At 41.4% G+C, this 15,499-nt stretch overlaps 1 protein-coding gene across 2 annotated transcripts in view; it reads right to left on the bottom strand.

Annotated features, from left to right (window-relative positions):
* Positions 1–15,499, bottom strand: part of MIPEP (mitochondrial intermediate peptidase) — a 172,009-nt gene that overhangs the window by 141,780 nt on the left and 14,730 nt on the right. For both annotated transcript variants that reach the window (XM_002712797.6, XM_089303735.1), the window contains exons 5-7: positions 11,873–11,936; positions 6,566–6,748; positions 5,096–5,252 (exon numbers count right to left, since the gene is read on the bottom strand). In XM_002712797.6, coding sequence (XP_002712843.3) covers positions 5,096–5,252; positions 6,566–6,748; positions 11,873–11,936 — 404 coding nt within the window. The remainder of the gene's footprint in view (positions 1–5,095; positions 5,253–6,565; positions 6,749–11,872; positions 11,937–15,499) is intronic.

Below are 15,499 nucleotides of genomic sequence, written 5' to 3' on the forward strand. Positions count from 1 at the left end.
CTCTCCTCTCCATGGCAACCTCCCCATTCCTTCACTCTGCATCCCAGGAAACCTCCAACAGCTGCAAATCTTCTGACAGATTTTCCCAACTCCTAAAATCCTATGGCATTGTTTTATCTATGCAAGTGGCACCAAAAATTTGCCAATCTTTGTTAACATTTATATGTATATATCCAGGTTCTTCAGCTAAATTTTAAATCCCTCAGGGACATGGGTCACATCCTATGTAACTGTGTACAAAAGTCTTCACTCCAAAACACTGGCAGTGGTTAAACTGCCTCTTGAGATGCCTGCATCCCATATCACAGTGCCTGGGCTTGAGTCTCGCCTCTACTTCTGACTCAGCTTCCTGCTAATGCATACCCTGGGAGGCAGGAGAAGATGGCTCAAGTACTTGGGTTCCTGCTACCCCTGTGGGAAACGTAGATGGAGTTCCTGGCTCCTGACTTCAGTCTGACTCAGCCTTGATTGTGGCAGGCATTTGAGGATTGAAACTAGTGGATGGAAGGTCAATCAACCTCTGTCTCTGTCTCACTTCCAAAAAAAATGACATATATATGTACACACACACATATATAAATGTACATGTATACATCATCACACCAGCCACAGTGAACAAGGGAGGTATGTTTTAGTATGGTTTAGTTTCTCAGTTCCAAAGGAACACTGCAGTCCACAATGCTTGATCCCAGATGTCTTCACGCTTGACCTGCCCACAGCGTTTAAGTCAGCCCATCGCTCCCTTCTCCTTATGAAATCTCTTCTGTGACTTTCAGGACCACATATCCGTTTACTCTCTTCCCCACTCAGTGCTCAGTACTTCTGAGCAGCCTCTACTGGTCTTTCCACATGTGCCTGACCTCTCAAACTTGGAAGGCACCAAGTGCAGTCCTTGGACTTTGGGTTTTTTGTTTGTTTGTTTGTTTTATTTACTTGAAAGGCACAGTTACAGAGAGGCAGAGGGAGAGAGAGACAAAGAGAGGTGTCTTCCATCTGCTAGTTCACTCCCCAAATGGCTGTAATGGCTGGACCTGGGCTGATCCAAAGCCAGGAGCCAGGAGCTTCCTCTGGGTCTCCCACATGGGTATAGGTAGGTGCCCAAGGATTTATCTGAAAGTCAGAATTACAGCGGGGGTGCGAGGGAGAGAGATAAAGAGAGAGAGATCAATCTTCCATCTGTTGGTTCACTCCTTAAGTGACCTCAACAGTCAGGGCTGGGCCAGGCCAAAGCCAGGAGCCAGGGGCTTCATCCAGGTCTCCCATGTGAGTGTAGGAGCCCATACACTTAAGCCATCTTCCATTGCTTTCCAAGGCACATTAGCAAAGAGCTGGATCAGAAGTGGAGCGGCCAGGACTTGAACCAGCAACCACCCGGGATGCCAGCACTACAGGCGGCAGCTTTACCACTATGCCACAACACCTGCCCCTGGACTTCAGTTCTTTAAATGTACTCCCATGGTGATCTCATACAGTCTCATGACTTTAAATAAAGACCCAAGTTTATATCCCCAACTCAGAACCCTCTGAACACCATGGCTGTGGATCTAAATGGCTATTTAACATCACTTTTGAATATTAACTGGCATCTCAAATTTCTTTTGAACTAAACCAAGCTACTGGGACTGATGCTCTGGCACAGCAGGGTAAGCTGTTGTCTGCAATGCAGGTATCCCACGTAAGCACCAGTTTGGGTCCTGGCTGCCAGCTCCCTGCTGGTGTGCCTGGGAAAGTGGGAGAGGATGGCTTAAGTGTACGGGCTCCTACACCCACATGGGAGACCTGGATTAAGCCTCTGGCTCTTGGTTTTGGCCTGGTCCAACCCTGGCTGTTGAGGTCACTTAGGAAGTGAACCAGCAGATGGAAGATCTCTCTTTTGTCTCTTCTTCTCTCTCCGTAATTCTGACTTTCAAATAAATAAATCTTTATCAAAAGAAAAAAAAAACAACACTACCACCAAGCTACTGGTCCTTCCAGTTATCTCACTGTCTTTCCAGCTGCCTAGGTCAAAAATTTTGGCTCTCCCTCCAAAATGCTATAAATCCAGAATCTGATCACATCTTACCACCTCCACTGCTACCACCCTGGCAAGACATCATAATTTTTCATGGTGAATACTGCAAAATAGCTTCTAAGTGTTGTCTCTCTACCCTTGCCCTGCTGCAATCTATTCTCAGTATCAGCAGCATATGACTTAGCATGAGAATTTAGGTCAGATCATCTCACTTCTCTGTCTACACCCTCTGACGCCTTCTCCTCTCACTCAGGTAAAGGCCCTCCTTCATGTAGCTCCTTTTCTGCATTCACCTGCTTGCACCTCTTCTTACTCTCCCCTCACCATACCCCTCTGGCCAACTTTGCACCCTTTGCTTTTCCTCAAACATGATGGGCACTTTTTCTGTCTCAATACCTTAGTATCAGACTGTGCCTCTGCCTGGAACTTTCTTCCCCAAGAGAGCCACAGACTCCTTCCTGTAATTGTATTAATTTTCTCCACTGCTTGGATCAATTAATAGCATAGCATATACTTTACCTACTAATTTTTTTCTTCACTGTCTTCCCTTCCAAGAATGCAAGCTGCCTAAGAGCACTGAATTTCTCTGCCTTCTACACTGATTTAGTTCTAGTGGCTGGAATGACATCTGACATAATAAGTAATCAGTAAAAATATCTTAAGCTAGAGTAGGCATTTGGTGCAGAAGTTGAGATTTGGCATACCTGCTTCCCATTTTGAGGTGCCTGAGTTCCAAGTTCAGGCTCCAAATCCAGCTTATTATTAATGAGCACCTTGGGAGGCAGCAAGTGTTGGTTCAACTAACCTAAATGGGAGACCTGCCACCCATAGGGAAGACCTAGATTGGGTTTCTGGCTCCCAGCTGCAGCCTGGTCCAGCCCCAGGTGTTGCAGGCATTAGGGAACAAACAGTGGATGGGTTATCTCTCTCTCTCTCCCTGCTTCTCTAAATAAATAAATAAATACTTTAATCAATAAATGAAAATAGAGTGTAGACAACAGAAAAGATAGGACATTTGGTCTCAAACAGTCTCCATAGAAAACAACGAATTTAGACTGTGTTTAGGTTTCAGTTCTGCCACTCTTTAGCAACATACCCCAATTTTGGATTCCTTGTCTGTGACATGGATACAGATATCTAATGCACAAGGCAGTAAAGGAAATAAATGACATATTAGCAGAATAAGCACTGAATAATATTCTAATGCTATTATTTAATAATAATATAAAAGTTAAAATATAGCATAAAGCAGTGACCACAGGAAAACACACAATACAAAACATTCACATGATAACTATTTAGAAAATAAATTATGTAAAAAAAAAAAAAATCATCTATTATTTTTCACTTTATGTTTCTGTGTGGGAGCAAACTGTTGAAATACTTACTTAAGGTATACTAAGCTGATCTTCTGTATATTAAGATAATCGAAAATGAATCTTGATGTGAATGGAAGGGGAGAGGGAGTGGGAAAGGGGAGGGTTGTGGGTGGGAAGGACGGTATGGGGGGGGAAGCCATTGTAACCCATGAGTCGTACTTTGGAAATTTATATTCATTAAATAAAAGATTAAAAAAAAAAAAAAAAAGAAAATAAATTATGTGAAACGACTTAAATAAATTTGGAAAACTACTTTGAGGGCTCAGGGACATGGGAACCCAAGGAATCTGAAAAAGTTCGACAGGTTTCAGAAAAGAGGTGGGTCCAGAACTGAGCACTACAAAACTGGATAGGGCTTCAACAGAGGAGTCTGTTCCCCATATGGGAAAGGCATTAGCGAAGGCACCCAGGCTGGGGAGTGACCTGTCTGTGGCTTTACACAGTCTTGATGGGCCAAGGAAAAATAGCTACTTAAGAAAGAGTAGGGAGGCCGGCGCAGCTCACTAGGCTAATCCTCTGCCTGCGGCGCCAGCACCCCGGGTTCTAGTCCTGGTTGGGGCGTCGGATTCTTTCTGGGTTGCTCCTCTTCCAGTCCAGCTCTCTGCTGTGGTGTGGGAAGGCAGTAGAGGATGGCCCAAGTGCTTGAGCCCTGCACCCGCATGGGAGACCAGGAGGAAGCACCTGGCTCCTGGCTTTGGATCGGCACAGCGCGCCAGCCGTAGCAGCCATTTGGGAGGTAAACCAATGGAAGGAAGACCTTTCTCTCTGTCTCTCTCTCTAACTCTGCCTGTCATAAAAAAAAAAAAAAAAGAGTAGGGAACAAAATTGGGTGCATTTAAGATGACAGGCATGCTAAGGAGAGAGGGGATAAACATGGAAAGAATAAGGACAGGACAGAGATAGACTGCAACATTTCCCCTAAACAGGGTTCATTCACTCCCTGTGTCCCCTCTCTGTGTGAATGGCAAGTCCATCCAGATGCACAACCAGAAACCAAGGGCAGCCATCACACTCCCTTCTCCTCCCTCTCCACTCATCACCAAGCCCTGTGACTTTGACCTCCAAAATCTGCCTTGAATCTAAACAGTTCCACCATCTCAATCTCCCTACTGCTGATTTACTGCCTAAATTACAATCGTAATTTAATAAACACCTTTGAAAAAGCATATATACATTTGTGCTATTATTACTGTGTAATTTTTTTTCTCTTAGACATGATGAACCATCAGGAACTCAACATGGTGCAAGTTAAGTTTATCACAAACCCAAGACATTCCCCTACCCCTCCCCAGCACAAACCCTGCCAAGCAGTTTCAGAGGCCTGTGTGTTATTACATGACCTAGCCCACCCTAAGCCTCCCACTCGGCAAAAACACGGATCTCTCATCCTTTAACCAACATGGTTAGACTGAGCACAGAAATTACTTGCATGAGAGTGAAAATAAACTTAAACCAGAATCAAATGAAAATATAGACATGATTTATTCTCAACATGCAAATAAGATAAAAAGGCCTTAGTTGGACAGCATATACATCAAATTATTAGCTATGTTTAAAAAACAGTCCTTTCAAAAAACCTAAGAAATCTCACTTAATGATTCTCTAGTGTATTAAAAATAGAACACTGATTTATAGCTGTTTAAAATCAGAAGATTGGTTTCATAAAAACCATATTTCGTCCTTTAAGTTGTATAAACAGGCTTACCTGGATTTTTAGCTATTGTTCCTTGAAGAGCCCTGTGGGAAAACGTGGAATATCCTACTAACTTTGCCAGCAGATCTCTGTTGCTGAGTAGTTCTTCCAAGCATTTCAACTGGCCAGCATTGGGATAAAGAAAAACTTTATAAGCAGCTTCTCGCACCTACATGTAAAAAATAAATGGTAAGAGATACAAATACGAAGACACAAAATCCAATGCAGTGGTTTACAAAAGGCAAATAAAGTTTTCAGTGTAATATGAAGAGTTTCAAAAAGTCCATGGAAACATACATTACGTTTTAATTCTACATGTCAACAACTTTTTGAGTCTCCTTATAAAACAATACAATGCAACAGTACACTTGACTAGAGTTCCAGGGTATTCTTCTGATTGAAGTGGGACAACTTTTACCCAACATGCCTGCCTCCATGTCATAAGGTACCTCTAACCAGGGTAAGACTTCACATGTTAGAAATTCTCAATAGTCTAAAACATCAATCATTGCTGGGGCCGGCACTGTGGCACAGTAGGTTAAAGCCCTGGCCTGAAGCGCAGGCATCCCATATGGGCATCAGTTCTAGTCCCGGCTGCTCCTCTTCTGATCCAGCTCTCTGCTATGGCCTGGGAAAGCAGTAGAAGACAGCCCAAGTCCTTGGGCCCCTGCACGCACATCGGAGGTCCAGAGGAACCTCCTGGCTCCTGCCTTCGGATCACCACAGCTCCAGCCGTTGTGGCCATCTGAGGAGTGAACCATCGAATGGAAGACCTCTCTCTCTCTCTCTCTCTCTCTCTGAGTGAACCATCGAATGGAAGACCCCTCCCTCCCTCCCTCCCTCCCTCTCTGTCTCTCCTCTCTGTGTAACTCTGACTTCCAAATAAATAAATAAAATAAATCTTAAAAAAAATCAATCATTGCTACTACTTACCATAAAAAATAAAGAGTTTTTTATGAGACATGAGTAAATAAACCATTTTCATTACTCAAAACACTTAAAGAAATAATGATCCCACAAGTTAAATTGTTAGAGCTTAGTAACACTAAAGGACTTTTAAGGACATTATTATATTAGTACAGAATTTTGGATTAAAACAGCAGCCATGAGGCCGGCACTGTGGCACAGCATGTCAAACCACTGCTTGCAATGCTGGCATCCCATAACACAGCACCCATTCAAGTCCCAGCTGATCTGCTTCCAATCCAGCTTACTGCTAATGCACCTGGGAAAGTGGCAGAAGAGGCACAAACGCTTGGACCCCTGTACCATGTGCGATGCCAGATGGAGTTCCTGGCTTCTGACTTTGGCATGGCCCAGTCCTGGCTGTTGCAGCCAAATGGGGAATTAACCAGCAAATAAAAGATTCTTTCTGTCTCTTCCTCTTTATCACTCTGCCTTTTAAATGAACAAGTAAATAAATAAAAACAAACCCCATGTGCAGGTGAAACTTAAACAACAAGGAGAATGAAATATACATACCAAGTCATCTGGTGCTTCAGCATGTAGACCATCAATTATTATATGATCCCCATCACGTGTAAAGTTATGGCGAATGTGCTCTGGTAAGAGATGCTTCTCAATCTTGTTGGGAAAGTTGGTTCCCATTAGAAATTTACTACTCAAATCCAAGATTTTAACATTAAGGTCCACTGCTCTTTTACGCTATATGTAGGAGAATAAGTTATTTAGACGTATTTAAAATTAATATTTCCAATAGACAACCTATCAGGGTAGCAAATCAATAAACATATTATAGGATTGTATTATGATTCCATAGAAATATATTAAATAAAATGGATATACTGTTTGTTATGAAGGTATAATACATAAGTACACAGTATATGTAAGATACTGATTCTATTTTTGGCAGGTATTTAATATTCTGACAGAAAGACTATCCTTATGGTTTTATAATGTTTCTTTGCTATAAGATTTACATAACATATAGAGTTCTATTTTATGTCTAGGTTATAAAACTAATCTTTGCATTAGCAACATCAAGAAGTATAGAATGCTCTTCTGTCTTCCCTTTCAGAAAACCTTTGTGAGGGTAATCAGAAAATAGTAAGATGGTTGAATCAATCCAATATGGTGCTTCTAAGGTATTTTTAGACTAAAGATATTAAGTATTAAAGGCCATGTTAGAAAATGTACTTATTCTTAAAAGATTATCTAAAGGGCAAAGAGAAAAGAAATATAATTCTTCAGAGAGTGTAGTGAACATTCGGAAGTGGGGAAGCACACTTTTAAAGTTCTGATTTGGGGAGCCTTGTGCCCATGATACCCATGCCCCACATTTGAGTACTTGGGTTAGATTCCCTGCTCCGGCTCCTAACTCCAGCTTCCTGCTAATGCACATCCTGAGAGGAAGCAAGGATAGGTCAAGTAACTTGGCTCGTGCCAATCCACATGGGAGACCTGGACTGCATTCCCAGCTCCTAGCTCAAGTCGTTGCCTGCCCCAGTCACTGAAGCCTCTTAAGGGCAAGGCCATGTCTTCCACTCGGTGTCCCTAGTTTAGGGCACACCAGCCTCATACCATCAGGCCTTAGAATGGTCACTGATGAGGCTGGGACAACTATGTGGGTTTACCTTGAGTTATACCTTTATAACACACAATTTCCTGAGAAATCAGGTATTATCTAAGGAGCTGCCTTAAATGTTTCAAAATGAAACATATATGATTAGTCCAATTGGGGTTTCTAGAGAACAAGACATTAATTTTCAGTTACTCTTCCTTAGAAACCAGACGGCTACTGGGCTGGGCTCCTGATGGGCTTCATGTAAATCCTACAAAGGCCTTTCTGAGAAGGGGGATCAATAGCTATCAACAAATTCTAAATTATATAATGCCTTAAAAAATTAAGTAGCACTCATTATTTTAAACAGACAAATAGAGATGTAGATGTATGCTTGATGAAAAGGTGAAAACTAACTATATATTAATAACCCAATGTTTTCAATATAAAAAATTTTTTTCAATATAAAAAATTCAAACTTCATGGGACAAATATTGAGAGACTCTGATGTCTTTATAAAAGTAAAGATTTCCCTTTGCTTCTTTTGTTTTCATGTGGCCATTTATCACCACCTAATGGTGATCAATAGAATAACACAAAAGAGGAATGATACTTAGAAATTGTATTATTCTTGCAAAATTGTACTCTTACTATTTAAAAGCAAAATTAAATCTGATAAAATCATTTCAAAGATTTTATCATTTAGTAAAACCCCTGGAAAAATTAAAACCGAGTTTATATCCTGACTTCAATGATCTACAAGACATAGCACCACTCATATAGGTCACAGCTGAATATTCAGTATTCTAAACTGCTGAAATTTTCTATAAAATTGTGTTACACTATTGCATAAAATATACACTTCCATTAATTTTAAACTTTTTGTTATATTCATATGAGATACTAAAAATTAAATAAGAAATAAACTGGAGGGAATATGGAACTTTCTGATTTATAGCTTAAGTGGGTTTCTTTTACAATTTCTCTTCTAAAACATGTCACATGCCTTCTTGTTTCCTGTCCTAGTGGAGCACCTGTGAGAACAGACCTGAAAGTTACGAGATGAATTTAACAATTTACTTAACTTGTATCTCAAATGTTAATTTTTTCCCAGGACATTGAGGAAAGAGAAGTTCTACTGTGAGAATGCAGGTCACAGAAGAGCAGCAAGGCCTATGCTGGTGAAACTGAACACCCACCGGTTCTCAGCAAGCATCTTTCATGAGGATTAAATAAAACAATAGAAGTTCAAGATGGGGTTATAGAGAGAGAGCATGCTGCTCTAGTCTAGGGGAGAATATTTAAAAAAAAAAAAAATTAGATAGAGTGTGAAGAGCCAAAGTGACTCCATTTAAAAAAATAAATAAATAAAAAGCAGCCTCCGCTTCCCGTAGCAGACCCAAGTCCTTGTGAAAGCAGGCATTCAGGCATTCCGAAGATATCAAAGCTCACCAAGGACAGTTCAGCAGACCAAGGGCAGCTCAGTAGAGATTACGAAATGAGGTAACTCCCTGAACCCAAGCCAAACGGAGACTGCCCCCCTTCGACTAAGAGCAACCCAGAACAGCCCCGTCCAATCATCAAAAGCCCCATACTGTAAGCCCCCACTGATGTAACCCTGTGGTTTTTTCCTTTAAAAGCACTCGCAAACAAAGGCCTGGGCCTTCCTCTGATCTCCGCGCGTTGGCTGGTCAGGTGAGGTCCCTGTCGCGGCTTGTACTTTCAAAATAAACCTTGCTTTTGCATTTTGGTGTGATTGGGTCACCGATAGCTTTTTGGGGATCCACTTATCTGGGCATTACAGAGTGCAATCTCAGGGAAGAGTTATTAGGGAGAAAACAGCAGAGGAAACTCTATGCAAACTGGCGGGACACTGTGAACCTTTGTGGAGGGTATGGACCCACACAGCTCAGGACCCCAGCAGCCGAGAGTCTCAGCACCAGCTCTGGATAAGATAAGACCAGACTGCAGCAGTCCAAGCAAGAAAAGAAATGCCAGAAATCAATCTATACATTTACAACCAATTTATCTAAAATCAATCCCTGGAACAAGGACAGTCTCTTCAACAAATGGTGCTGGGAAAACTGCATCTCCACATGCAGAAGAAAGAAGCAAGACCCCTATCTTACACCTTTCACAAAAATTCACTCAACATGGATTAAAGACCTAAATCGATGACCCAATACCGTCAAATTATTAGAGAACATTGGGGAAATCCTGCAAGACACTAGCATAGTCACAGAGTTCCTGGAAAAGACCCCAGAGGCACAGGCAATCAAAGCCAAAATGGACATATGGGATTACATCAAACTGAGAATCTTCTGCACTGCAAAAGAAACACTCAGCAAAGTTAAGAGGCAACTGACAGAATAGAAGAAATTATTTGCAAAATATAAAGGGCTAATAACCAGAATATACAAAGAGATCAAGAAACTCAACAACAACAAAACATACAACCCAGTTAAGAAATGGGCTAGGGACTTAACCAGACATGTCTCAAAAGAGGAAATCCAAATGGCCAACAGACACATGAAAAAATGCTCAGGATCAGGGAAACACAAATCAAAACCACAATGAGGTTTTACCTCACCCCCATTAGAATGGCTTTCATACAGAAATCAACAAACCACAAATGCTGGCGAGGATGTGGGGGGAAAAGGTACCCTAATCCACTGTTGGATGGGAATGCAAACTGGTACAATCACTGTGGAAGACAGTATGGAGATAACCTCAGAAATCTGAATATAGACCTACCATATGACCCAGCCATCCCACTCCTGGGTATTTACCCAAGAGAAATGAAATCAGCATATGAAAGAGCTATCTACCCCCATGTTCACTGCAGCTCAATTCACAATAACTAAGTTATGGAATCAACCCAAATGCCCATCAACTGAAGACTGGATAAAAGAATTATAGGATATGCACAGCAGAAAAAAAAAAAACCTGGAAAATATAATACTCAGTGAAATAAGCCAGTCCCAAAAGGACAAATACCATAAGTTCTCCCTGATCTGTGATAACTAATAGAGTACCTAAAAGGTAATCTATAGAAGTGAAATTAACACTTCTAGATGCAATGACTTTGAACAGTCCTTGTCTCAACTGTTGAGGAAAAGTCTTTTTTCATACAATTTGTTGAACTCTTTACTTAGTACAGGGTTAATTGTATATGTTTAAAGTTAACTGAAAATAGATCTTAATAAAAAGTAAGAATGAGAGCCGGCGCCATGGCTCAATAGGCTAATCCTCCGCCTTGCGGCGCCGGTACACCGGGTTCTAGTCCCAGTCGGGGCGCCGGATTCTGTCCCGGTTGCCCCTCTTCCAGGCCAGCTCTCTGCTGTGGCCAGGGAGTGCAGTGGAGGATGGCCCAGGTGCTTGGGCCCTGCACCCACATGGGAGACCAGGAGAAGCACCTGGCTCCTGCCTTTGGATCAGCGCGGTGCGCCGGCCGCATTGCGCCAGCCACGGTGGCCATTGGAGGGTGAACCAATGGCAAAGGAAGACCTTTCTCTCTGTCTCTCTCTCACTGTCCACTCTGCCTGTCAAAAATAAAATAAAAAAAAAAAAAGTAAGAATGAGAATAGGAGAGGGAGGAAGAAGAGTCGCAGGAGTGTGGGTAGGAGGGCGGTATGGTGGGAAGAATCACTATAAACCTAAAGTTGTATTTATGAAATGTATGAAGTTTATATTCCTTAAATAGAAGGTTTCTGGGGGAAAAAAGAGAGTGAGAGAGCAGTGGCCAATGCTGGAAGTTCTGGGAACAAAGTAGAGAACTTGAACAAATAAAACTTTGTCTTGTTTCCACATCTCTAAAACAAGAGGTCTAGACAAATGTATAAGGCCCTCCGTCCCAGCCTAACAGTGTATCATCTATGCTTACTGCTTCCAGACCAAGAGTGTGGATCTGTCAAAGACATGTATAGCATAAAACACACATATGTAAAAGTCTAAATGATATCTCCCGTCCATCAGATGTTCAATGACGTCAGCTTTGCTGTTCGCCTGCTAGTCTTTCCTGGATACTGCACATCTCACACTAACTCCATGGCATCAAAAACTGTCTCAAGTCATTTCTTAGAATTCTAAGTTACTACAGGCAGAGAGAAATACATTCAAATACAACCTCCTGAAGAATTTCAAAAAGACAGAATACTGGGACATTTTTATAATATGCAAATTTAAGCAATACACAAGGACTGTAGCAACAAAGATATCAACTAAGTGTCAGTGAAACAAGGGAATCAAAAACAAGAGGAAAGTGTTACCTTTTCTTCATCTAGATGGATTCCACTGATTTCAAAATCAAACATGAACAGTTCAGCCACTCGCCTATAAGACAATAAGCCCCAGGTTACAATACGTAATAAAAATTATTGACAAAGATGGCCGGCACCGCGGCTCACTAGGCTAATCCTCCGCCTGCGGCACCAGCACCACAGGTTCTAGTCCCGGTCGGGGCGCCGGATTCTGTCCCGGTTACTCCTCTTCCAGGCCAGCTCTCTGCTGTGGCCCGGGAAGGCAGTGGAGGATGGCCCAAGTGCTTGTGCCCTGCACCTGCATGGGAGACCAGGAGGAAGCACCTGGCTCCTGGCTTCGGATCAGCGCAGTGAGCAGGCCGTAGCAGCCATTTGGGGGGTGAACCAACGGAAGGAAGACCTTTCTTTCTGTCTCTCTCTGTCTAACTCTGCCTGTCAAAAAAAAATTATTGACAAAGAGCTATTTTTTGATAAATAAATCAGCATTTTTGTTAGATAAGCTGTTTCACAACTGACAAGTTGTTTTAACAGACTCACAGAGATAATCAGTTTTAAATGAAGTGTTTACTATCTTAGAAGTCAGGCAAAACATCCCACTGATTGGACAATTACGAGTAGCTTTGCATGTAAGCTCACCCCCTTATGTAGAGATTACTAACCTATGAAAGTCACCACCATAATTACTTATTTATTTCAACTCTATCCAAATCCCAATACTTAAAAGCATAGAGGTTTCTACTTGGTCAATTTTTCAAAGGCCCTCTGCATGAGAGTTCCCATTTTTCTTTTCAACCTAGCAGCAGCTGCTTAGAAAACTAAATTCTTTGATGCTACACTGGAAGTTGGTTTTCTTGGCTAGTGAGAACTGTTTTGTTTTTAATCCTGCTCCATGCTTGGAACCAATTTCATGTGTAACACTTTTTCCTGTCAACAATATGTTTTTTCTTAAACTACCTATTCTCCCAGAGGAAGGGTCACCAAATATTTGATCTACTCTTCTGGCTTTCCCTGGCTTTTTAAAAAGGATAACTGTATCTTCCTGGTTATTGTGTCACTTGTACCCTGAAAGAACAGAATTACGTTCTTCTAAAATTCTGAAAATTCAACAGACTAGTCATTATTTACTCATTTCTCTTCTCTCTCCAATGAGAGAAAGCACTTTACCCATACTCCTTAACTATACCCACTATCTCCACTTCACTCATCTCCCTCACTCAGCCTCAAAACACAGCATTGTCTTTTCAAGCAGATATTTTCCATTTACTTTAGAAAAAAAAAAAAAAAAGACAAGACAGGAGGGGTTGATAAATTGAGGGTGGGGTTAATTGTGTTAATCAATATAGGTTTACCATTAAAACATTTATATAGAAATGGATGAAGAAATTAAAATCACTAAATCCCACCAAAGATAACTAGTATTAAAATTCTTATATTGGGCCAGTGTTGTGGCACAGGTTAAGCCGCCACCTACAATGCTGGCATCCCATATCAAAGTGCCAGTTCCAGTCCTGACTGCCCTACTTCCCATCCAGCTCTCTGCTGCTATGTCTGGGAAAGCAGTGGGAGTTGGCCCAAGTGCTTGGGCCTTTGCCACCCATGTGGGAGACCCAGATCTGGCAAGTGAACTAGCAGATAGAAGATCCCTGTCTCTCCCTCCATTACTCTCCCTTTCAAATAAAATAAATAAATCTTTAAAAAATTAAGTTCTTATAACTCCTTCCAATGTTGCATTATTTATTTAGAATAACTGGGGCTTAACCATATATGTATATGTGTGTGTGTGTGTATGTATTACTGATCTTGCTTTTTCTTATAAAAGTATAACACAAACATCGAATATTTTCTATATCGCTAAACAATCCTCAAAAACGTAACATCTAATGTTTTTACTGTGTTTTGTCATATAGCCTAAAAATGCTTTCAGTTTTCCTGCTTCATAAACTATGCTATGACAAAAATCTTTGCTGCATATATCTTTTTGTTAAGGTTTATTTATTTGAAAGGCAGAATTACAGAGAGGCAGAGGCAGAGAGAGAGAGAGACAGCTTCCATCCGCTGGTTCACTCCCCAGATGGCCACTACGGCCAGAGCTGTGCCAATCTTAAGCCAGGAGCCAGAAGCTTCTTCCGGGTCTCCCATGAGGATGCAGGGACCCAAGGACTTGGGCCATCTTCTACTGCTTTCCCAGGCCATAGCTGAGAGCTGGATCAGAAGTGGAGCAGCTGGGTCTAGAACTGGTGCCCATATGGGATACCAGCACCATAGGCAGCGGCTTTATCAGCTATGCCACAGCACCAGCCCCAGCTGCATACATCTCTTTATCCTTGTTTGTTTCTTTAGAATAAGTTGCAAAAAATTAAACTGATCAAAAATTATACATGTAGATATATTTAACCAAATGGCCCTCCTCCATATTTATCGGTTTATACATAGTTAGAGAGGACTCGTTAGCCCAAACCATCAACACTCTTCTTACTCTGTTTGAGCTTTGCCAACTGATAGGCCCTCTGCTGTATTCTACTTTCCTTTAACATTGGCAGGTCCCACATACTGAGTGACTCCCATGTGCCAGGTACCAAGGAAAGCACTTTATAGGAACATTTCATTTAAATGCCATAGTAATTCTAAGAGTGCTTTTCTACTCCTCTTTTATAGAGACAAAAACTGAAGCTTAGAGAGCCATGAAGCCAACATCCAACCCAGGCAATCACACTCCCACCAATGCTACTCGTGTTATGTCCCTCTACTACTGGTCCTTATTTTGCAAGAGTTTCACTTTGAAAAAAATCCGTTATCCATTTTTCTATGAGGGAGTTCGTTTTCTTTCTTTTTTCTATTTAGTAATTTGTAAGGTCTGTTAACACAGTAATATATTAACCTTTTTCCATATAAGTAACATATGTCCAAATGATGTATTCCTACTTTGAATATGGAAAGGTTTTGCCATACTAAACATACTAAAGTTTACAATTTTTATATAATTAAACCAACCAATCCTTCACTTTTGGGTCTGACTTTGGTATCACACCAAGAAAGATCTTCTACATCCCAAGTTATCAATACTTTTACGACTTATATGCTCTTTTACAAATTTTTATGAATTTTTATTTTCATTTTTATTTGAAAGCAGAGACAGGCAGACAAAGATATCCAACCACTGTTATATCTGGGGCTAGGGCAAGCCAAAGCCAGGAGCCAGGAACTCAATCCAGGTCAATGGATTTTCTATGTGGGTGACAGGAACCCAGCTATTTCAACCATAATCTGCTGCCACCCATTAGCAGAAGTTGGAGTCAGAAGTAGAGCTAGGACTCAAACCTAGCCACTCCAATTTGGGATGTAGCTGTCCCAAGGGCATTGTTTTATTTTTTAAAGTATTTTATTTATTTATTTATCTATGTGTTTATTACTTGAAAGGGAGTGTGTGAAAGAGAGAAGGAGACAAGGAGAGGAAGAGGGGGGAGAGGGGGAGAGAGGGAGAGCGAGAGCGAGAGAGATACGTTCCATTGGCTGGTTCACTTCCCAAATGCTCCAATAGTTAGGGCAGGAGAGGCTAAATACAGGCGTCTGGAACTGTATCCAGGTCTCCCACATGGCTGGCAGCAGCCCGAACCTATGCTCTGATATGGGATGCTG

This window comes from Oryctolagus cuniculus, chromosome 9 (assembly GCF_051225735.1).
Source record: "Oryctolagus cuniculus isolate XC-2025 breed Fujian yellow rabbit chromosome 9, ASM5122573v1, whole genome shotgun sequence".
Lineage (NCBI taxonomy): Eukaryota > Metazoa > Chordata > Mammalia > Lagomorpha > Leporidae > Oryctolagus > Oryctolagus cuniculus.